The following is a 24,115-nucleotide window of genomic DNA, read 5'->3' on the forward strand; positions in this document are numbered from 1 at the left end:
TCCTATGACTTTGGGGATAAATCTTAGCTCTGTCGCCAGATTCTTCCAGATTCTTCATGAAAGAGCCCCTGCCTGCCTTCCAGCCTCCTCTGATATCTCTTACCATTCCATCCACATTCGCCCCTGCTCCAGCAAACATATTCTTTCAGTTCCTCAAACATCCCTCCAACTTACCCCCAGCCTTTTACCTGGAATGCTTCCCGATGCTTCCTGCCCACCTGTGCTTCAGTTCTGAGCCTGGAGACCACCTCCGCTACCCCTGACCCCTGCTGCCACTTGCTCATCCCCAAAAGTCAGGTTTCCCCTCCTGAGTTCTCATAGTTGTCTGTACTTATCACTGCGGTTCCGATGCTTGTTTTGTCCATTTCCTCACTAGACCTTGAAGACGGAATTACATCCTGTTCATTGGTGTGTCCATGGTGCACCTAGAAGGCTTTCAAAATACTTCTTCAAATAATGGGATACACTAAATTTAGAAGGAAAAAAAGTCAGGGTTGTTGGACAGGTTTATTGAAACGGAGCCATTTTGCCCCAGTTAGAGTAAATGACTTCTGGTACAGGCTGTGGGACATCTCTCCGACCACAAGTTCCCATCGCCAAACCAGGACAGACGAACATCTGTTCATTTGGGGATAGATTTCAATGTTCAGCTGCAGTCACACATGGGCTCTGTGGCTGGATACAGCTCAGGCTCTCTGGAACGTCTGTTTGCACACTTGGCCTTCACAGAACATTTCCTAGGGACATGGAGGAATAGGAGGAGAAAGAAGATGAGTGGGCATGCAGGCTATTATTATTATTTATTACTCACAACACTTTTGATTCCAAATACGTGGTGTCTTTTCCAACTGGGTGTCCAACAATTCAATTCGATTCTGATACTAGCGACCCAGAGCTAGCACAGACCCCACAGGTTAAGTAAGGCTCAGTCTCAAAAACTGCTCCCACTTCAGACATCAGTTCCAAGTCCCAGGCTACGCGAACTTCTGACGGACCAGCTATGAACAGGATTCCCATGACCCCCTCCTCAGGTTCAGTAATTTGCAAGAACGGTTCACTCTTTACATTACAGGTTTATTATAAAGGATACAAGTCAAGAACAGCCGAATAGATGCATAGGACACAGTATGGGGGTGGGGGTGCGTGTGCGGACCTTTCATGCCCCTTTCAGGAATGACGCTGTCCCAGCACATCAATGTTTTCACCAACTAGGAAGCTCTCCAGACCCTCTCGTTTAGGGGTGTTTGTGGAGGTTTCATTACATAGGCATGATTGATTAAATCTTTGGCCATCTGGGAGACCCCAATCACCAATCATCTCATTAGCCTACAGGAGACACTCATTAATTACTCTGGAGATTCCGAGGGTTTTAGGAACCACGTACCAAGACCAAATACTTATTTTGTATTATATCACAGCATGGAGAGATTGCCCTGTGAGTATCCTCAGAGGAAGGCTCCTTCTATTCTCTGCTTGGGCAGAGTTCATGTATATACCAAGAAGGATGCATGCAATTTGAACATTACTTCTTACAGCCAACTCACCTGTATATCCTCAAACGTATTTGTGTTTTCCTTGAAGTTCCATATTACATTTTTGTGATGGCAAGTTTCTTAATTTTGTTTCAATTGTCAGAAGAGTGTAAGATTTATCAATCTAGAATCAAAATATCTTTGTTTTTTTTTAAAGAATACTCCTCACCCAACCTGGGGTGTGAACTCATAACCCCGAGATCAAGAGTCACATGCTCCATGTCTGAGCCAGCAAGGCGCCCCCAAAATCAAAATATATTCAATGCCTTTGTAATCAAAGACTACCCAGACCCTCAAAGACCACCCACATCCAATTCTAAGATAAGTGCTCTAATTTTGTTTTCATGGGTCCGGCTTAGATTTCCATACATTAAGGTAAAAAGGCATAGAGTTGAAAGCACACATTTTTATCAGATCTGGATTTGAATCTCTACTTGGCAGCCTTGGGGAATTTCTAAATCTCAGTCTCTTCATTTGTAAATGGAAAAAATAGTGTCCCTTTCACAGAATTGTCTTGAAAACCAACTTAGATAATGCATACAAAGATTTAGCACAGTAATTGAGCGAAAAATCATCACTCGAAAAATGTAAGCCGTTATAATACATATGGCAGGAAGCAATTTTCATTTAAAAAGGCATAATTAGGGGCACCTGGGTGGCTCAGTCATTAAGCGTCTGCCCTCAGCTTGGATCATGATCCCAGGGTGCTGGGATCGAGCCTCGCGTCGGGCTCCCTGCTCAACGGGAAGCCTGCTTCTCCCTCTCCCAATCCCCCTGCTTGTGTTCCTGCTCTTGCTCTCTCTCTCTTTCTGTCAAAAAAATAAAATCTTTTTTAAAAAAAGCCATAATTAAGCCTTGATGTACAATTTTATACCTTCTCTCTCTCTCTCTCTTTTTTTAAGTAGGCTCCACGGCCAGTGTGGAGCCCAATGTGGGGCTTAAACTGACAACCCCGAGATCAAGACCTGAGCTGAGATCATGAGCCGGACGCTTAACCGACTGAGCCACCCAAGCGCCCCTATACCTTCTGAATTATATTTCAAAATTATTGATTAGCTTGAGCTATAACTAGTATGTTCATGAAGTGCTGGTGACATCAGCAAGGAGACGATCTTTTGGAAGTAAGGCCACTAAGTAGAGAGCGGCCGTGACGTGCTCTGACAATGCTCCTCTCTGTGAAGTCTTCCTCAGGAAGTAAATCCACGGATGCAAAAGGCTCTACTTACATGAAGTTAAGCAATAGCAGAAAACACCCTAAAAACAATACTCCTGGACACTGAGATTATGGAATTGTTTTCTAAAAATGAATAGTTCACCAACCTGATAGAATATTATGAAGCCAGTTTGCTACCTTATTTTATATATATAAAATATATATATTAAGGTAAATGTAATATACGTATATATTATCTATAAGAACTATGTTTTTTTTCTTTTTCTTTTTAAAGGTTTTATTTATTAATTTATTTGAGAGAGAGACTGAGAGAGAGCACAAGCAGGAGGCGCGGAGAGGAAGAAGCAGGCCCCTCATGGAGAAGGGAGACTGACCCGGGGCTCGATCCCAGGATCCTGGGATCACGACCTGAGCCAAAGGCAGACACTTAACCGACTGAGCTACCAAGGTGCCCCTCTATATTTTTTTCAGTTAATACATGACGAATTCAACAGGAAAATTATTTTGAAACCTGGAATATGTTCTGTCGTAAATGAAAAAGACTACTTCACCAGAGACTGGAAGGTAACATGCCAATTTGAAAACAGCGGGTTGGAATGGTGGGAACACTGTCATGGTTTAATACTGTATCATCTCATGGGACGTAAGAACAAAATGTGGCAAGTACCAGGTGAAGTTTGTCCCCTTCGATCCAATGGGTCCAGCCTCGGTTCTTCTTCTCCCCCTTCTGGACACAGGTGAGTCTGTCATTGTCCCAGGTGACCAGGCTCTGCATGAGAGAGGGGAGAAGAGGCTGGTTTGCCCTGGCAGACTCCTCAACGGGTACTAAGAAGGCCCAGTTAATCTTGCAAAATCAAGAGCCTGTGTTATCATTTGAATTTTTTTTTTTTTACCTTGCATTTCCTGTTATCCAGGCCTTTATTATCCTCATCAAATTCTTCTCCAACTTTAAATGTAACAAAGTAGTTCCTCAGGCTGCTGTATGTGTGGATGGTAAAAGAATCCCCATCTTGCTCAATCACTTTCTGTGGCTTCAGCAGCTTGGCTATCTTACGAGTAGCAAAGTCAATACCTTCGAAAACAATTTTTAAAAAAGAAATCTCAACATTCACTCGAGATGCGAAAGCTAAGAATTTGGCAGCTGTCCTCAGACCATTGTATTTCTTTTTTTTTTTTTTTTTAAGATTTTATTTATTTATTTGACAGAGACGCAGCGAGAGAGGGAACACAAGCAGGGGGAGTGGGAGAGGGAGAAGCAGGCTTCCCTCCGAGCAGGAGCCCGATGAGGGGCTCGATCCCAGGACCCTGGGATCGTGACCTGAGCTGAAGGCAGATGCTTAACGACTGAACCACCCAGGAGCCCCAGAACCATTGTTTTTCATCACTAGTGTTTCTTTTGTAATTTCAGTGCTGCTTGCTGCCGAAATTGGATCTGTAGGGAGTTGTCCTGGTAAAACTCTATCCAGAGGCTTGATTAAAAAGCTTGAACACGGGCGCCTGGGTGGCTCAGTTGGTTAAGCGACTGCCTTCGGCTCAGGTCATGATCTGGAGTCCCTGGATCGAGTCCCGCATCGGGCTCCCTGCTCGGCAGGGAGTCTGCTTCTCCCTCTGACCCTCCCCCCTTTCATGTGCTCTCTCTCATTCTCTCTCTCAAATAAATAAATAAAATCTTAAAAAAAAAAAAAAAAGCTTGAACAGCTTTCAGGGAAGAGTCATTGGCTGGCTGTGCCTTAGGTAATGGATCTGAAGCGGGGCCTGGAAGAAGCAGTTCTGGGAGTCACCCCAGAGGCAGAGAAGAGGACAAGGAAGCCAAGGGGACGGGACTCACGCCCCAACCCAAACTCAAACACAGCAACTCAGCCTTTGTCTGCTTTATGTATTTACACTTTGGATTAAGACAGTATTTGTTAGAGACAACGGATGCATCACTGAACTCTACCTCTGAAACTAATAATATACTATAGTTAATGAATTGAATTTAAATAAAAATTTTTTAAAAAATTTAAAAAGCATTTGAACAGGGGCACCCGGGTGGCTCAATCGTTAAGCGTCTGCCTTCAGCTCAGTTCATGGTCCCAGGGTCCTGGGATCGAGCCCCGCATCGGGCTCCCTGCTCGGCGGGAACCCTGCTTCTCCCTCTCCCACTCCCCCTGCTTCTGTTCCTGCTCTCGCTGTGTCTCTGTCAAATAAATAAAATCTTAAAAAAAAAAAAAAAGCATTTGAACAGTTTCTAAACAACAAAAAAGGTCGAAAGCCACTGTAAATATGCATATACTACTATCCCTTTAGAATTTTTTTTTCTTTTTTTAGATTTTATTTATTTGACAGAGAGAGGGAGAGAGCACAAGCAGGGGGAGCAGTAGGAGAAGGAGAAGCAGGCTCCCCTCCAAGCAGGGAGCCCCATGCGGGGCTCGATCCCAGAACACAGGGATCATGACCCAAGCCGAAGGCAGATGCTCAACCATCTGAGCCACCCAGGCGCCCCAAAATCTTTAATAAACCTTAAAACAGGGGCGCCTGGGTGGCTCAGTCATTAAGCGTCTGCCTTTGGCTCAGGTCATAGTCCCAGGGTCCTGGGATCGAGCCCCACATCGGGCTCTCCGCTCAGCGGAAAGCCTGCTTCTCCCTCTCCCACTCCCCCTGCTCGTGTTCCCTCTCTCTGTGTGTCTCTCTCTGTCAAATAAATAAATAAAATCTTAAAAAAATAAATAAAATAAACCTAAAACGAAGTCACACACAGAAGAAACATGGCATGCTGAGAATATCCAGGTTTTGATATAGACAGTGGATTTGAACCCCATTTCCCATTTAGTAGTTTTGAGCACATTATGTAGCTAGAGGTAACTGTTGCTGTTTTATTTTACTTTTTTTTTTTTTTTAAGATTTTATTTATTTATTTGAGACACAGAGATAGAGAGAGAGAGGGAACACAAGCCCGGGGAGTGGGAGAAGCAGGCTTCCCGCTGAGCAGGGAGCCCGATGCAGGGCTCGATCCCAGGACCCTGGGACCATGACATGAGTGAAGCGCAGACGCCTAACGACTGAGCCACCCAGGCGCCCCTACTTTATTTATTAATTAAGTAATCTCTATGCCCAACTTGGGGCTCAAACTCAAAACCCCATGATCAAGAGTCACATGCTCTACTAATTGAGCCAGCCAGGCACCTGTTGCTATCTTAAGTAGGGTAGCCAGATGACACTTCGGGCAAGAGCTAAATGAGGTGAAGAAGCAAACCACGCAGATTTCTGGGGAGAGCGTAAGGCAGAGATCACAGGGAGCCCAGGGACACCAAGGAAGGGTATGCCAGATGGTTTCAGGAACCACCAGGAGCCTGGGGTGGCTGGAGCAGAGTGAGGGAGATGAGGAGTGGAGAGGATCAAGAGTTGAAATGTGGGGTACCATAAGGACCACTGGGCTCTAACTCAAGAAAATGTAGATGGGTGCCACTGGACTATTAGGTGCAGGTGACATGGTCTAATAGGCAGTCAGGCACTACTTGACGCTGGCTCATCACCTAGACATTTCCATGAGCCACAGAGCATGCATGGTTCTCCCATTTAGGATTATCCTACTATGTAAAATAAAGTTCCAAGAATCTTCATTTCGGAGAATTACATGCCTCAATGAAGGTAGTTTGGTTCCAGAGTTGACCCCTGTTTCATTTTTTAATTTTTTTTTTAAGGTTTTTTTTTTTTTTTTTAAGTAATCTCTACATCCAACGTGGGGCTCGAACTTACAACCCTGAGATAAAGAGTCGCACGCTCCACCGACTGAGCCAGCCAGGTGCCGATCCCCATTTTAATTTGTTTGCCTAACAGATTTCATTTTCATCCGACATGAAACTGCCACCCAGGGCTTCCCAGAAAGCTTTTCCAGTCCAGAAAACTTGGCCAAGCACAGAGCAGGGCTCCTTCATCATCTCATTAGCCCCAAAAGAATATAAATGTCCTTATTTTGAGAAAACTCTTTTTTTTTAATACACCTAGAATGCAACGTTTTAGCTTGAGCTGCAAATGATCCAGTCTTTACTGGTTTTCAGCAATCTTTAAGCACTGAGGCTAAAGCCTTAAAATACTTATCTCATTATTAAACAGACCAAGCCAAATTTAAAATAGTTATTGCTGACTTTCCTTAAACCCTATTCTGTAAGTCAAACACAACCAACCAACCCAAGAAACAAAAAACAAACTTTAGATTATTACTTTACATCAGTTATACTTTTAAAATCTGTGAGCCCCACACTGGGTGTGGAGATTACTTAAAAAAAAAAAGAAAATCTGTGAAGTGATTCATTGCCAGTAACTTTATAATCTGTACTACAATGTTGTAATTGTTACTTAGGGCTTGTCGTTTTAAAGATGAAAATTTATTTTTTTTTTAAGATTTTATTTATTTATTTGAGAGAGAGAGCACGAGCGGAGGGGTAGGGGCAGAGGGAGAGGGAGAAGGAGATTTCCCATTGAGCAGGGAGCCCCACAAGGAGCTCGATCCCAGGACCCCGGGATCATGACCCAAGCTGAAGTCAGATGCTCAACCAACTGAGCCACCCAGGTGCCCTTTAGGATCAAAATTTAAATCAGCTTAACGTCTGGTCAATTTCTGCCAGTCCACGTTTGCTGTGACCTCAGTGGTCCAAATGGCTTTGTGCTCATAAGGCTTTTATCCAGGCAAGCCATGCTTTTCCATACCATTAGGTTTTTACGTAGGAAATAAGACATTCATGCAGAAGGAAGAGATGATCTAGCTATTTTGCATTCCATTACAAGTGTGTGTGTGTGTACCCTTTAGGGCAGGATCTCAAAGAAGCCGACAGACATATACTTTTCTAAACTTCATCTGTTCACATTAACCCTTAATCCCAAAGCCACTTCTAATCTTGAGGCAACGTGGGTTTTGGAGCCAAGAGAAATTGGTTTTAAATCCCAGCTTACATGGTGATCTTGGGCAAGGTGATCACACCACCACCTTCTCGTAGTCATCAGGATTAAGGAGGAGGATAGGGACAGAATGGTGAACACCTGCAGCCATTAGCAGCTGGTTCCTTCCTGCCTGGAGCTTCACACTCTGGGTCTTCCTTGGCCACTGTGGGGTCCACCAGGAACTCCCAGCCCCCAGGCTAGCTCCTCCAGACTTTTTTTTTTTTAATTTGAGAGAGGGGTGGGGAGAGCACAGAGGGAGAGGGAGAAGTAGACCCCCCCCACACACTGAGCAGAGTGCCCGATGTGGGGCTCAATCCCAGCACCCAGAGACCATGACCCGACTGAAGGCAGACGCTTAACCAACTGAGCCACCCAGGTTCCCCACCCTCCTGATTTAGATAGTTTGCCTCCACAGATCCCATAATTGCCTTTTTAACTTAGGAGCCCTGCTTTCTGTGCCCATGAAACCTATATAGGTTGCCCTACCGTCCTCATTTCTTTGAAAGTGAAATGCTGGTAGTTTAAGTTGATGACTATTTAATACCTCTGTCAAGTTGCATGTATTAAACACACACCTAGTGTGTGCAAAGCCCTAGGGCAGGGGAGGTGCCCTCCCTCTGCACTGGAATAGGAAATCTCAGACAGCAGGCACTTTCTTTGCTTCTTTATATACCTTCCCCCTGCCCAGCCCCTAATACACAGGAAGTGCCTAAATGATATTAATTAATGGATTAAAGCTGGAGGAGATTCCTGGAGTTTGTTGAACAGTAGCTTTAAGGAGAGACACTTTCTTATCGGCTGTGGTACGACCTTCCCTCTCTTCAGGCAAATGACATATTTAAATACCTTTTACTGGGGGTGGGAGTAAAGGGTAGAGAGATCAAAGTTATAAATGCGCTTATAACCAAGAAGGGGGGTGAAAACAGAATAATCAAAGTCTCCCTTTAAGAGGAGAATCTGTTCCAATTAAAGGAAAATTGAAAACAATCTTCCTTTTTTAAAAGATTTTATTTATTTATTTATTTTATTAAATAAATAAAATCCTTCTATGTGCTATGTGCTTATTTTTTTTTTTAAGAATCTAAACGTAAGACATTGTATAATTTACTAAGCACTTTGTTAAGTTAAATATTCAGCCAGGACAGAGATCTCAAGCTCTGTTTTTCACCAAAAAGGATGGATGTCCTGGTTGTATATTCCTTCCATCTAATGAAAAAGATAAGGATTCTCTGGTTTTTATTATAGGAGCTATCTTTACTCACCTGAAGTATAAAACTTTGTGTTTAAAAAACATGTTTTAGGGGTGCCTGCATGGCTCAGTCATTGAGCGTCTGCCTTTGTCTCGGGTCGTGATCCCAGGGTCCTGGGATCGAGCCCTGCATCGGACTCCCTGCTCTGCTGGAAGCCTGCTTCTCCCTCTCCCACTCCCCCTGCTTGTGTTCCCTCTCTCGCTGTGTCTCTGTCAAATAAATAAATAAAATCTTTAAAAACAAAACAAAACATGTTTTAGTTCACTGTGTAAAGTCATAATGATGTAGGAAAGATGTTAGGGTTCAAAGCCGATGGCCAAGAAAGAATTCTTGAGACGTCTTTGGTGCAATAGGGTAGTTTTATTAAAGCTTGGGCACAGGACCCGTGGGCAGCAGGAGCTGCACTGGGGTCATGACGAGTGGCCCATTATATACTTTTAAGTTGGAGGGGGTCAGGGATAGCGTAAGTCTCCCAGGTATTTTGGAAACAAGGTTTCCAGGATCCCGGGGGTCTAGCTATTGTTAGGAAAAGGTCCTTTATTACTGTTCAGTAAAAACTCATCATGAGACTCTTCAGATGTATATCGGTGGATCATATGCTTGGAGGATGATTGCCAATATGTATCTTGGGGGGTAGAGATAAAGGAAGTTTCCAAAGGAATTTTAGTTAAAGTAGACTTACAGGATCCTGGGGGTCGGGCTAAGATTGCCTTCTGCCCTTAGCAAAGTGTCAACATCGAGGCACCCGAGCTCCCAGAGGAAGGTCACTCTGCCTGTTTCAAGGACTTGTCAATGGGCTGTACGAAGTAAGGAAATTTAATTTTTCTTTTTCCTTTCTTTCCCACATCAATAAGACACGGTGAAGATAGGAGGGAAGGCTAATTCATAAAACGTACTTATTAACCCATTCAAACAACTGCATTTAAAAGGAGTTTCAATTTTTTTTAATGTAATATGGGATTTGCTGTAGGTTTTCTACTAAAGTCTCCTTGCAATAAAATATACCTAACATAAAATTTACCATTTTATCCATTATTAGGCATACAGGTCAAGGGTGGTAAGTAGATCCACAGTGTTGTCCAGCCACCACCATTATCCAATTCCAGAATTTTTTCATCCTCCTAGGCAGAAACTCTGTTCTTGATGGGGCATAGGTCACGCTCCCCCAAAATATGGTAGCTTGGCATACTGAATAGTTCAAGCTGAAGGAATTTGAGGAATGGTATGTGGGAGAAGAGCTTTCTGACCTTACCCCTAAGCAGGTCCTAAAACCGTCATACGAGAGGTGCCTTCTCTACAACAGAGGTTAGGAGCATCCTTATCTCTGAAAACATGGGACACAGAGGGGAATCTAAAGAACAGAGCTTGCCAAATTTCTAAGTTTGCTTGTTATGTTTCAATTCTAGAATTTCTATTTGTTTCTTTCTCGACTCTGCTATGTTACTTTGTATAGATTCTGGTTCTTTGCCATAATTAAGCTCAGCATAACTGCTTCTTGTTCTATTTCAGATAATCCCAGTATCTGGAGACCCTGTTTCTGTTGTTCTTGTTTCTACGGGTTCTTGCTATTAGGGTCTTTTAATTTTTTAACAGCTTTATTGAGGTATAATTGATGTACAAAAAACAGTACATATTTAATATGTGCAACTTAATGTGTCTGGACTTAAGCAAACACCCATGGTACCATCACACAATCACGGCAACAGACAGAGCCAACACCTTCCAGAATTTTCTTGTCATGCCTTTTTATCTCCGTATGTACTTGTTTGACTGTGATTATTTCCTGGGCATTGTTTCTGTAGAGTGTGCATACAGAGCTGCCATGACGTTCTCTTCCTCCAAAAAGGGTTTTTTAAATTGCTTTTAAGGCTACTAGCTGTCTGGGAGCACCTGAATTCAAGTTCAGGTCTTGAGATTTTTCTGGACCACCAAGATGAATCACAGTGAAACTACAGTCTGTTCAAGAAATATATATATATATATATATATATATATATATATATATAGTCAAAAAAAAAATATATATATGGTCTAACTTAATTTAGCTATCTTCTTTGGGAGAGTTAGTAGAAATTGGTTTGCCATTAGCAGAGGCAAAAGTCCTCAGGAAAGGTCTAAATACTTCTGCATAAGTTGGCATTAGAACATACATAAATAGGGACAATAGGTTTTACAGTACAGTTCACCCTGAACAACACTGGGGTTAGGGTTAGGGGAGTCCCCCCCACCCACCACCACACTGCCCCGCCCCCTGCACCTCTGTGCTCAGTTGAAAATCCTTGTATAATTTTTGACTCCCTCAAAACTTAACTATTAATAGCCTCCTGTTGACCAGAAGCCTTCCCAATAACACAGTTAATACACATTTTGTACATTATGTGTATTAGATGCTATATTCTTAAAATAAAGCTAGAGAAAAGAAAATGTCATTAAGAAAATCATAAGAGAAAATACATGAACAATTCTATACTGCATTTATTTAAAAAAAAATCCTCATATAAGCAGACCCGCATAGTTCAAACCTGTGTGTTCAAGGTCAACTGTAGTTACATTCTGCAGTTGTCCCAAGGACCACTTGACATATCAGAAAGCAGCACTTCTTAAATTTTAATTGGCATCTGAATCACCTGAGAATCTGGTTAAATGCAGATTCTGATGCTGTAGATCTGGGATCTGGGGTGAGGCACATAGTCTGCAAGCTAAGAAGCTCCTGCTAGTTCTGAGTAACAAAACCCTACCCTCATCTGGTCCTGAGCCCCTAATCTGCCCAGGGGAGACTGGGTTGACCCTGGAAGCTGTGTTCTTTACAATGTTTGCCAGATCACTTTCTTCCCAGCTTATGAGGAACAGGCAAGAGGTTTTAAGTCTGATTTCAGCTATCATATAAAATGCAAGAGATCTCTTGGTCTGTAACTGAGCTACTTAGAACATCCGATCCGGCCCAACTACCTCATTTAACAAAAAGGGAAACTAAAGGAACTCATAAGTTTCGTAACTTTGATTCTATGACCCACAATCAATGGCTAAGCTCGCTGGGTTTCCGGTGTGACACTCTGTTACACTAAACAGTCTCTCTATTCCAGAAATCCTTAGCACACTTACGTTTCTTTTGGAAAACAGATTGCAAGTAAGAGTTACATGTGTTGTCGGGATCCAGTATCTTTCCGGAACCTGAACCAAAAGTAAGAATAGGGGTTGAGAGGCAGGATGCTGACTCAGTACTACATGGCTTAGTCCTCTGGGATGGGAGTTGGATGATAAATAAATATGTCAAGTAAACAAATAAATGGCCTCTGCTAGCCTCTAGGACCTAATATGGTGGCAGATCATTGTTAAGCCTCTACTGACATCATGGGGAAAGAAGTATCAAACAAGGGATCATAGCAGAGCATACCGAAAAGCAAGACAGTGTGGGGACAGGTGACGGATGGTACTATACACATGTGAAAACACTTAATTCTGACATTCAGAAGGCTGCTTTATTTGTTTTGTTTTTAAAGATTTTATTTTTTAGGGGCGCCTGGGTGGCTCAGTCGTTAAGTGCCTGCCTTCAGCTCAGATCATGATCCCGGGGTCCTGGGATCGAGCCCCGCATCAGGCTCCCTGCTCCGCAGGAAGCCTGCTTCTCCCTCTCCCACTCCTGCTGCTTGTGTTCCCTCTCTCGCTGTGTCTCTCTCTGTCAAATAAATAAATAAAATCTTTAAAAAAAATTTTATTTTTTTATTTGAGAGAGAGTGAGAGCACAGAGGGAGAGGGAGAAGCAGACTCCCCGCTGAGCAGGGAGCCCGATGCGGGGCTCCATCCCAGGACCCCGGAATCATGATCTGAGTTGAAGGCAGACGCTTAACCGACGGAGCCACCCAGGTGCCCTCAGAAGCCTGCTTTGTTTTTGTGTGTGTGTGTGTGTGTGGGTTTTTTTAAGATTTTATTTATTTGACAGAGAGAGACACAGTGAGAGAGGGAACACAAGCAGGGGGAGTGGGAGAGGGAGAAGCAGGCTTCCCGCCGAGCAGGGAGCCGGATGTGGGACTCGGTCCCAGGACTCTGAGATCATGACCTGAGCCGAAGGCAGAAGCTTAACAACTGAGCTACCCAGGCGCCCGGAAGCCTACTTTGTGATACCAGACGGACTTAGCACAGGATGTCTTCCCAGACTTGGAATGGTGACTCTTGACTCCATTCCCTGTTGTCTCAGAGGTTTGCTCTAAAAGCCACGGAGATCGTCACAAACACAGTACACATAAAGGCAACATTCGAAGCCATCACCTGACGTTTAGCCTTTATCCCCCACACAAGTAGCCAGATCGCAGCCAGATAAATCAGGGAAGAAAGCACTTAGGGTCACATGTCACCACTAATTTGGAGGTGGGCAGATAAGTAAAATATCAGGACCTACCACCTTTGGGAAACGTAAGCATTCATTCCTACTTAGGAATTGGAAACAGAAAGGAAATGCGACTCAGGTTGAAGGGTGAGCAGGATACGCCATCCCAAAATATGCCACTCTGGCATACTGATTATTTTGAACCGAAGGTACCTGGGAAGAAGCCGACAGAAGCAAAGCTCTCTGCCCTCCCCCATTTGCCTAAAAGCAGGACATAAATTTGTCAAGTTGTCCCCTCTCCCCTCTGTTCCAGGACAGGCAGAAGTTAGGGAGGCAGCTCTGGTCTCTTAGCAGCCTAGACATGGCCCCAGAACTTACATGATAAACCTTCCCAACCAGCCCCTTGTATTGTTAGTTACCTTCCCCACAATTCGCTCCCCAGAAACTAAACTCAAAGTCTCCGTCTTGTCACTTCTCGACAAAGTTACTACTCTTTGGGGCGCCTGGGTGGCTCAGATGGTTAAGCGTCTGCCTTCGGCTCAGGTCATGATCCCAGGGTCCTGGGATCGAGTCCCACATCGGGCTCCCTGCTCCTTGGGAGCCTGCTTCTCCCCCTGCCTCTCTCTCTCTCTGTCTCTCATGAATAAATAAATAAAATCTTAAAAAAAAAAAAGTTACTACTCTTTGCTAAGATGCCCTACAGACTCGCTCAAGTTCCAGCCACGCAACACTGAGTGCGCCCAGGTGCCCTCCCCGCCCATGTGCAACTAACTTCTGGTGGTTAAGCTGTCTTTTGTTCGTCTAATTTACACAGCCCCAGCCCATGAACCTAGGATGGGATGAGCAAAGTATTTCTTTCCTCCGCTGCAGGGTTTTATGGCGGTCTGAATCAGAGTTAGCTTGAGAAGCCCCGGACTTCCCTCCCGGATGTGAGAAGGGAGGAGAGAAGCCTACCAAAAGCACAGAACTCTTAAGAACACACTGGAGCTACAGAACTGTACATTTCAAAGGGCTGAAATGGCCAGTTTTATGTTTTGTATAGTTTACCACAATTTTTTTGAAAAGAAAAAAAATCGGCCCCCTCCCTCCGTCTGAACTTATAGATGGAGAAACAGGCCCAGTGTCAGATAAGGAGAAGCCAAAGCAGCTGCTGGGTCCCCATGCTCCCAGCAGCTCTAGCCACTGATGGGTGTCACTTAGGGGAAGGCGCTTGGCACCGAGGTGCTCCGATGCCCCACATCTGAAGAATGACAGTAAGAGCAGGACAAACTGGGAACCGGTAAGGAAGGGAGGCGTTCTACCATCAAGGGCGGGAAACATTCTCTAAGCCCTCTGGGAAGCAAGGACATGGGCCAGACCCCCGCCACCCCTTACACACCCCGGGCGGCCACCAAGTCCCCTTCCCTCTCAGGCGAAGAAGCAACCCCTCCAGGCACCCACGACTGTCGCCCCCCGCCCCCTCCCCGGGCTGGCACTGCGACCCTGGGGCCGAGGGTGGGTGGCCACCAAGGGGTCTGGGTTTCTTGTCCCCAAGCCCTCGAGGGGAGCGGGGAAGTCAGAAAACCAAAGATTTCCAAAGCGGTTCCCGAACTCCAGCGGGCACCAGAGTCGCCTGGTGGGGGCGGCGGGGACCGCGAGCACCTTAGCGCAGCCCGGAGCTCGGACTCCGAGGGCCGGCGACCTCCCTAGCAGAGCCCCCGGGCTCCGGGAAACCCAGAGCCCCGCCGCAGAGGGACGGGGACGGGGGTCGGGCCCCCGAGTCCTCCTGCGAGGTGGCCGGCGCCTCAGCTGTCCGCGGTGGGACAGGAGACTTGGCCACCGGGCGGGTAGAGACCAACGGGGGCAGAGGCGGACGGACGGGCGACGGGGGAGATGGAAGGACGGGGGGACGGGAAGGGGGGTACGGAGGATGGACGGGGAGGGTACGGAAGAGGGGGGACGGGGAGAAGGGGGAGGGGGTGAGGGGACGGGGAGACGGAGATGTAGGGACGGGGTTGGGGGGACACTGGATGGTCGGGAGTAGGGACACAGGACGGGGAGACTGGGAATCGGGGTGGGGGGGATGGAGAATGGACGGGAGGGACGGAGGAGGGGGAGACGGGGAGAAGGGGGAGGGGGTGAGGGGACGGGGAGACGGAGATGTAGGGACGGGGTTGGGGGGACACTGGATGGTCGGGAGTAGGGACACAGGACGGGGAGACTGGGAATCGGGGTGGGGGGATGGAGAATGGACGGGAGCGACGGAGGAGGGGGAGACGGACGGGGGTGCGGCCGCCCCGGGAAACGGACGGCCAGGCCGGGCCCGCCCTACCTAGGGCCAGCATGTAGCCCTCGAAGTTGTCGCAGCTGAGCAGGTTCCAGGTGCCGCTGAGGTCGGCGGGCATGGCGGGGCAGGGCGACGGCGGCCGCGGGCGGCGGGGCCTGGGCTTATCTGCGGCCCGGGGGTGGGGGGTAGGGGGTGCGGGGGGAGGAGGCGGGCGGGGGCGGGACCGCGAGGTGACAGCCGCGCCCGGAGGAGCAGAGCCTGGACGCACCTGCTGGGAAACCCTCTGGGCTCCGGCCGCCCCGCGCGCAGCCACGCCTGCTTTCCTGCGCCTTCCTCCTCCTCCTCCTCCTCCTCTTGAGCTCTAAACCCTGGCTTCCCGGCCACACTTTTTTCTCTCTGCCTGCATGGTACTTTTTTTTTTTTTTTAAGATTTTATTTATTTATTTGAGAGAGAGAGAATGAGAGAGAGAGAGCACATGAGAGGGGGGAGGGTCAGAGGACGAAGCAGACTCCCTGCCGAGGAGGGAGCCCGATGCGGGACTCGATCCAGGGACTCCAGGATCATGACCTGAGCCGAAGGCAGTCGCTTAACCAACTGAGCCACCCAGGCACCCGCCTGCATGGTACTTATGACCAAGGGAATTCAAACGCATGGCATTAATTAGCGTCTCCGGTCAGGAAACCCAACTCTGGTGTTCTCAACATACTAGAGGTTGGTTTCTCTTACCTCTCTCAAGCAGTCCCGGGATGGGGGATGATTTGGCAACCCCCCAAGGTGGAAGTGGAGTCGCTGTGATTCTCCTGGCCTTTTATGCCTGCTGGTTCCCTCACCATCATGAACTGGCTGCTGGGCTTCCAGCCAGGACATCCGCGTTCCAGGTGAGAAGGAAGGGGGAAAGCACCACCTGTCATTATCCCGTCATTAGATTCCTGTTGACAGTCATTGGCCAAAGCTGTGTCACTTGCCACTTTTTTTTTTTTTAAGATTTTATTTATTTATTCGACAGAGAGAGACACAGCAAGAGAGGGGACACAAGCAGGGGGAGTGGGAGAGGGAGAACCGGACTCCCTGCTGAGCAAGGAGCCCGATGCGGGGCTCGATCCCAGGACCCGGGGATCATGACGTGAGCCGAAGGCAGATGCTTAACGACTGAGCCACCCAGGCGCCCTGTCACATGCCACTTCTAACTGCAAGGGAGCCTGAGGAATCTCCCATCTCCTCTTCAGTCTTGGCAGTAGAGAAAGGCAACCGAGAAGAGGGCTGGGAATGGAGGCTACCCTACAGTATTAGTCACAAACACCATCCATATAGGCTGGCTGCAAAAGTTAGTCTATTTCTGACCTCACCCATGAGCTCCAGACTCAAATATATATTTATATTTAATATATACATTAAATACAAAGATTTACATTTATATATATTTCAAAATATTTATTTATCTTTATATTATATATTAAATATAAATCTTTAAATATATACTTGTATATTAAAGATTTTATTTTTTATTTTTTTATTATTTTATTTTAAGTAGGCTCCACACCCAATGTGGGGCTTGAACTCACAACCCTGAGATTAAGATTTGCATAGTCTACCAACTGAGCCAGTCAGGTGCCCCAAGATTTTATTTTTAAGTTCTCTACACTGAATGGGGGCTCGAACTTAACAACCTGGAGATCAGGAATCGCATGCTCTACCAACTGAGCAAGCCAGGCGCTGCAGACTCAAATATATTAATAGTTAACATTTATTGAGTGCTTACTGTGTATATTATCATTCGTCACAAAATCCTACTTCTCCAATAGTTACGTTATTAGGCCCATTTGACAGAGACAAAAACTGAGACAAAGAGAGGTTATACAGTTGGTGGGAGAGTCTGGATGCAAACCCAGGCAGCCTGACTTCTGAGCTCCTTTGCCACCTCTCACTGCCTGCTTGGTGTCTCCACTTGGATGTCTGAAATACATCTAAAACTGAACACATCCAGGACGGCACGCAATAGTTATTCTTCACTTTCCTTGTCTCCATAAACCACATGACTGGTTTACCAGTCACCTGGTTGCTCAAGCCAAAAACCCAGTAGATACTGTGGATTTCTCTCTTCTCTGATCATCCATTTCCAATCTGTCAGCAAGTCCTGGACCTAACCTAAGCTGCCATCATGTCTTGCCTCCTCCCTGGACTTGCTGCTTCCCCTCTGATCCCACCAAACCATTCTCCACACTGTAGCCAGGAGGGCAAGCTTTTGAGAAAAGTAATTCGGATCTTTTCACTCCTCTACTTAAAACTCTTAGGTGTTGTCCTATTTTTCTTAAAAGGAAATTTGCACTCTCTCCTATGGTTTATAAAGCTCTTCCTGATTTGGCTTCTGGATACTTCTCCAACAGTATTACATTCTGTCTTCCCCAACTCAGGAACTCCAATCACAGCAGTTTTGTTTCCTTCTTCAGGGTCTTTGTATACAGTGTTCCCTCTTCCTGGGATGTTTTTCTCTGGTTTTTGCATGGTTAGCTCCTTTGACTTCCAGTTCAAAAGTCACAATTAGGGGAACAGTCTTTTCTAATCATGCTCTTCATGGAGAGAAATTTCCCCTAAACACCCTGGCTTCTTTCCAAACCTACTTCTTTCTCGTGGAAGTGGAATGAGTTCTCTGCTTGGAGTCAGCAAGGGTGACCACCCACCCTGGTTTCCCCAGGACTGAAGGAATGCCCAACACATGGGACTCTCACTGCTCCAGGTGGAAAAGTTCCAGGAAAACCTAGAATGTGTTGCTTGCCTTAGGCACACAGCTACTGAACCATTTTTCTCTACTGTAAGGTAGAGTTAATCTATCAAACATTCTAAATGCAGGGTATTTCCACTTTTTCCTTCTCCCCTTTTGACACAGATTCGAGAGTGTATTTGTTTTACAGATCCAAACTTTCCCTCTGGTTGACTGTTCCAAAGTCTAGTCTAGGGGAGTTAGTATATAAGCTATTATTGCTCCCCCCAATTTAATGGCTTAAAAATAACAAAAATCATTAATTTCCTCTTAAATCTGCAATTTGAGCATGGCTCGCGGGGGAAGGCTCATCCCAGCTCCATGTAGTATTAGCAGGGGTACCCCGACCCTACATTGGCAGGGTAGAAGACATTTCCAAAATGGCTCATTCTCACCATTGGCAAATTAGTGCGGGCTGTCTTATCTTGGAGCCTAGCCAGGGCTGTGGGCCAGAAGCCAGGTTCCTATCCATGGGGGCCTGTCCATGGGCTGCTTGGGCTCCCTCACAGCATGGGGGGTTGGGTTTTGAGAAGGAGCATTCCAAGAGAACCAGTAAGATGCCGTACTGTCTTCTATGCCCTAGTCTCCGAAGTCACATAACGTCATTTCCGCTGGAGTCACACGCCTACCCAAATCCAAAGGGAGGGAACTTGGACCTCATTTCTCAATGTCACATTGTAAGAAGAGCAAGTGGGATGGGAGGTCTCATAACAGCCATCTTGGAAAACACATAATCTGTCACGGTTACCTAATTCCGCTTTGAGCCTCACAGCAGGCTTCAACTTTGAACGTTTATCAGACTTTCTCAGTTGTAAAGATGCTATTTTCTGGGTGCCTGTGGGCTCAGTCCATGAAGCATATGACTCTTGATCTTAGGGTCATGAGTTTGATCCCACCTTGGGTGTAGAGATTACTTTAAAAAAATTTTTTTAAATGCTCTTTTCATTCATTTGTTGTTTTTTTTTCATTTTATTTTTCAGTTGGTTTAGAACGTGGACAAAAAAATACTTGACTCTCTTTAATAATCTCTGAGTCACCTTTTTAGGACAGTCTTCGGATACATTTCTCATATCTATTTACTCTGCATCACATCTCTACTTCCTTATAATTATAATCCACAATTATCTTTTTTTGGTTTGTTTCTTGGACTCCCTTTTTCATTAAAATTTTAAGGGCAGAGACCACGTTCATCTCATTTGCCTCTACAGCATCTCCAGGGCCTAGCACGGTACCTGGCAAGTGTTCCATAAATGTTTGTTGAATGAATGGCTACAGCCTTTTCCAAAGGAGAAATGCCATTTTTACTGAGAAACGAGAGTGGCCCACCCAGAATGAGACTGTTGATTCTCCTAACTATAAGACATTGATTCCTTTGGTGGAATATGACAGGCTGATATCAAATCCTGGATTAGCTATATCTTACCATTTAATGGGCAGAGAACGATGAACTCTGACCAGATTTCTGGAGCATGGAGCCTATTTAAATTCCAGAAAACTAAAGGAACAGGACATGGAAAAGTCACACTTACTTCCTACCTTTAACATCTTATTGTTCTAAATGCTGGCCTGAAAATGAAAGTCACAGAAATAACTAATAATAATTTTGGCATCTGTGCTGGTTGGTATGGCTTTTGGCTAGCTTGAGCACGGGCCATGTAGTATGGATAGAGCTGAATTTCAGTTGAAGTGGACATAGACTGAGCTTGGCCATGGGATAAAGAGTAATTTTCTCCTCCACAATTCTTGGATCTTTTTTCTAGACTAGGACCAAAAGTTATCTCTGGAAAGAGGGGTGACATTTATTTGGCCAATTTGAGCCCTTTCTTCCTCTCCATTTGATACTGGTAAAGTAAATCATAAGATTATAGCCAAGATGAGATCCTAAACCTGTGTACCAACTCTGCTCCTCCTTGACAGAAATGCATGGGAATGAATGAGGGGCACTTGGTAGTGGACTCACTCTTGTCTCACCTGGTGGAGTCTGGTACTGGTTGAGCAAAGAATGGCGTGGACACTGTGGACACTTCATGCCATCCATCCTTCCACCCCCTAAGGCAGAGAAGCATTGCCATCAAGGAGCTTGGTCCAGGTCTAGGAGTGAGATCTGGGTTAGTTTAAGACTAAGGCAATCACAGAAGGGCTACCTCCTTTGACAGTGATTGGTTTTAGGGACAAGCAAGTTTCAGTGAATTTGAATCAGCCAAGGATATATGGTAAGTTTGGTAGGCCTGTTGGGAAAGATGTTTCTTTGATTTTAACAAAGCCCCAGGGAGCCAGCCTTTCTCCCACTTTTGAACAAGAGCAGGGAAGCCTTGCTACAGTGACCATCCTAACTACTGAAGGAGCTCCAGACTCAGGACGCCGTGAGCTGCAGAGTGGGGGGATGGAAAGCCCCTGGGTCCCCAATGACACCACTGGTTCAGTTTGCGCACCTTGAATCCGGCCCTCCATCTGCGCTTCTGGGTGTAAGTGTCCTTATTGTTTATACCACCTGGAGTTAAAATTCCTGTTTACCTGCAGTGGAGAATATCCTGATATAGAAAATAAATAAGTTAAATTACTCTTGTCTCCTTAAGTAACTTATTTGCCTTTTTGAATCTGTTTGAGGGCAGAAGAGCTAATTATGGATCCGTTCTGAGCATGTTTAACTTGCTGAGAGTACTTAGCAAATGTTAAATAAAATACTACTATGGGGCTCCTGGGTGGCTCGGTCGATTGAGCCTCTGACTCTTGGCTTTGGCTCAAGGTCATGATCTCATGGGTTGTGGGATTGAGCCCCATGTCGGACTTCCTGCTCAGCTCGGGGTCTGCTTGAGGATTTGATCATTCTACCCCTCCCCCCCACTCATGGGCACTCCCTCTCTCTCTCATAAATAAAGCAAGCTTTGGAGAGAGTGAAACAAGCCGTAAGAGACTCTCAACTACAGAGAACAAACTGAGGGTTGCTGGAGGGAAGTGGGCGGGGGACGGGCTAGACGGGTGATGGGTATTAAGGAGGGCATTTGTCGTGGTGAGCACTGGGTGTTGTATGTAAGTGATGAATTCTCCTGAAATCAGTATTGCACTTTTATGTTAACTACCTAAAATTTAAATTAAGAAAAAAGAAAAGAAGAAAACAATCTAAAAAAACACTTCAAAAAATATTTTAAAAAATACTACTTCAATACTATTTTTTAAAAAATATTTTATCTATTTGAGAGACAGAGAGCATACGAGCAGAGAAGAGGGAGAAGCAGGCTCCCCGATGATCATGACCTGAGCTGAAGGCAGACACTCAACCGACTGAGCCCCCCAGGCGCCCTGAGTACTACTATTTCAACGAGAACAGTGTGGCCAGAAGCTCAGGCCTGGGAGTGATACTTCTAGCTGCACTGTTGTTGTTGTTTTTAAAGATTTTATTTATTTATTTATTTGAGAGAGAGAGAAACAGCATGAGAGAGGATAGGGTCAGAGGGAGAAGCTGGCTCCCCGCCGAGCCGGAAGCCCCATGTGGGACTCGATCCCAGGACCCTGGGATCATGACCTGAGCTGAAGGCAGTCACTTAACCGACTGAGCCCCCCAGGCGCCCCAAGCTGCACTGTTTTAAAGCCTATTAATCCAGAGAAATTTGGATGCCAAGAATGTACCTTGAAGAAGGTAGAGGGACTTTGCCTCCATGAGCTGGGCCAAACACAGCTCACTGATTTCCCTTGTAGCGGTTTGTTCTTGAGACCTTGGGGAGGACCGAATAGGGCAAACGATTTTTTTAAAAAAATACCTCCTTTCTTCCTTGACTGTCCTCGGCTCCTCAGACCCTCCTGAGAGCCTTTCGTACAACTGTGGTAACATACGGTGGCATGGCACGCCGATTCTCAGTGTCTCCTTGTAGGTTGTTCCCCCCACGTAAGGTTGCCCTCATTAGAAAAACAAAAGCCCCCCAAACAGAACAGAAATAGGACTCCTTGGCCTTCGGATAAACGACAAATATTCCCAGTGTGAGGAGCTCCCCCTGGAGGGCCCTCCACCCTGGTTTCCAGGGCGCTCACGTTTAGGAAACCCTCAGCAGTGATACTGGAGAGTCCCTTGCTGATGCTCCAGATGGAGCCTTGTTTTTCTCGCCACCTAACTGTAGGCGACCTGGCGGCAGAGACCGACTTGTACTGTGTGCTCCCCGTTGGCACTTCACATAATAATAGTGTTCCAAGAAATGCTTCCTGGTCACACGGAGGAGAAGGGACAGGTGCCAACCGTCCACCGGGCCGATCTCCTTTCACAGCTGGAGGGACCCCGGAGATGACTGCATCATTCTACAGAAGGAGACTCTGGGAGTCAGTGACCGCCCCCGCCCTCCCCCCGCAGCCAGCCGGCTGGCACGCCTGGTGCTGGCACCCGCGTCGGGGCAGAAGCCGCTTCTGCTCTGTCTTGCAGGGAACAGTGCTGCCCGTGGCACTGCGGTATCGGCCGGGGCGTCTGGGTGCCCTTCTTCCTGCCTCTGCTGATGAGGAGTAAACTAGGGCTCCTACCACCCCCCGCTCTGGGCGTTCACTGCCCTTATTCCAAGGAACTGCCAACACCGGGCAGGCTCCACTTGGTCCTTCCGTGCGGACAGAACACATCACACGTCACCGTCAGACTATCGTATGTTGCAAGTGTTATTTGTAGCCGTCCACTTGGGGTGGATGAAAACGCCAAGATTTGGCTAAAACTTCATTCTTTGAAGAGTGTTATGTTACATGAGGCATAAAGAGGTTAAGAGCCCAGGCTCTGAAGACAAACTGCTCATTCAAGCCTCGGGTGCGTCATTTATACCAGTCACCTGATTGTGCCTCGTTTCTTTCCAACTCACTCCCGCCCAGCACACCGTAGGTGCTCAGTGTTGGCATCCTGAAGTTCAGACAGCACCACCGGGAAGCTAGGTACACATTTCAGAGACACTGTACGGCCTCACAGGTGGGTGGATGCTGTGACGAACGTTCTAGATCATGAGGCCTGTGGGAACAGGTATGAGGATGGCAGGGGAAGGGATGTCCTGTGGCACCCAGAAGTCAATGCTAAAGGAGCCCATTTCACCACAGCCCATGGTGACTTCTGGGCTGACAGAAGTGAATCAGAGGCTGGGTAAGAAAAATAGCCTGCCACTACCATGCATGCTGACCCTTGACGGCTTCCCTCCACGCTGAGGGGAGGCCCTCCAGATGGCAGAAAAAGAGCGAGCATCCTTTGATGCAGGATGGGCCTAAATCATGCCTCTGGCTCAATCTCTCTACCCTGATCACCAAGGAGAACCCAGTCCTCTTTATCTAAATGGTTTACTGTTCACACTTGTCCCCTAAACAGGTAAACAACAAAAAATTCTCCAGATGTTGTACATTCAACTGAATTAAGCTGCCAGTAAAGGACTTTGTTGATTGGCTGCACGCAAATTACACAGCGTAAGGGGTAAAGGAGTACAACACATAAAAAACACCCGCATCAAACACACAAAACACCAGCTTTACACACTTGCTAAACTCAAAATTCACATTACAAAAGCAGATTATGAGAAAGCCGTAATAGGAAATAGTGGCATATTTTCCTCTTCCTCAATGGAAGTCACAATTATTAATATTTATTCCCCTGTGAAATTCATTGTTCTAATTTCCATTAGCAAAACAGGAAATTCTGCCCTTGGGGTCACCCAAAACTATGTCATTATGCTGTGGCATTAGCAGCATCCTTGGTACTAGGACAAAGCTAAAAGCAGCTTGTTCCATGTACAAAGGTATTGATCCATAAATAGCGCAACAACAGGATCATTTCACTATTACCACATCTCCTGGGAGGTCCTCAAAGGCTTTACCCAGTGGGTCCTGAGGTCAATATACTCATAGCTGAGCATGGTTGGGCACTTCTAAGTAGGAAGGCACCATG

At 46.2% G+C, this 24,115-nt stretch overlaps 1 protein-coding gene and 1 long non-coding RNA gene across 3 annotated transcripts in view; one reads left to right on the forward strand and one right to left on the reverse strand.

The window, feature by feature from the left end:
- LOC129046481 (uncharacterized) overlaps positions 1–3,674 on the forward strand; it is a 44,030-nt gene extending 40,356 nt beyond the window's left edge. Inside the window, exon 3 of the long non-coding RNA XR_010411119.1 lies at positions 2,981–3,674. This is a non-coding gene — a long non-coding RNA (uncharacterized LOC129046481). The remainder of the gene's footprint in view (positions 1–2,980) is intronic.
- Positions 472–15,666, reverse strand: RBP7 (retinol binding protein 7). Of its 2 annotated transcripts, XM_064589954.1 has the most exons (5): positions 15,512–15,666; positions 3,600–3,778; positions 3,374–3,475; positions 1,545–1,656; positions 472–737 (listed from the first exon to the last, which is right to left on the reverse strand). In XM_064589954.1, exons 1-4 carry the CDS (start codon positions 15,582–15,584, stop codon positions 1,555–1,557), a joined length of 456 nt encoding a protein of 151 aa, XP_064446024.1. In that variant the 5' UTR covers positions 15,585–15,666; the 3' UTR covers positions 472–737; positions 1,545–1,554. The 2 variants fall into 2 exon arrangements, with proteins under 2 accessions (XP_064446024.1, XP_064446025.1); XM_064589955.1 differs by lacking the exon at positions 1,545–1,656.
- Between the last annotated feature and the right edge of the window lie 8,449 nt (positions 15,667–24,115).

This window comes from Mirounga angustirostris, unplaced genomic scaffold (assembly GCF_029215605.1).
Source record: "Mirounga angustirostris isolate CCGP_5_RB_7025 unplaced genomic scaffold, mMirAng1.0.hap1 SCAF_4, whole genome shotgun sequence".
Lineage (NCBI taxonomy): Eukaryota > Metazoa > Chordata > Mammalia > Carnivora > Phocidae > Mirounga > Mirounga angustirostris.

Coding starts and splice junctions, on each gene's coding strand:
- RBP7 (XM_064589954.1), bottom strand. CDS start 15,584: ATGCCCGCCGACCTCAGCGGCACCTGGAACCTGCTCAGCTGCGACAAC. Junction 3,779..15,511: donor GGGCTACATGCTGGCCCTAG/GTAGGGCGGGCC, acceptor TTGTTTTCGAAG/GTATTGACTTTGCTACTCGT. Junction 1,657..3,373: donor AAGGGGACAAACTTCACCTG/GTACTTGCCACA, acceptor TTTTGATTCTAG/ATTGATAAATCTTACACTCT.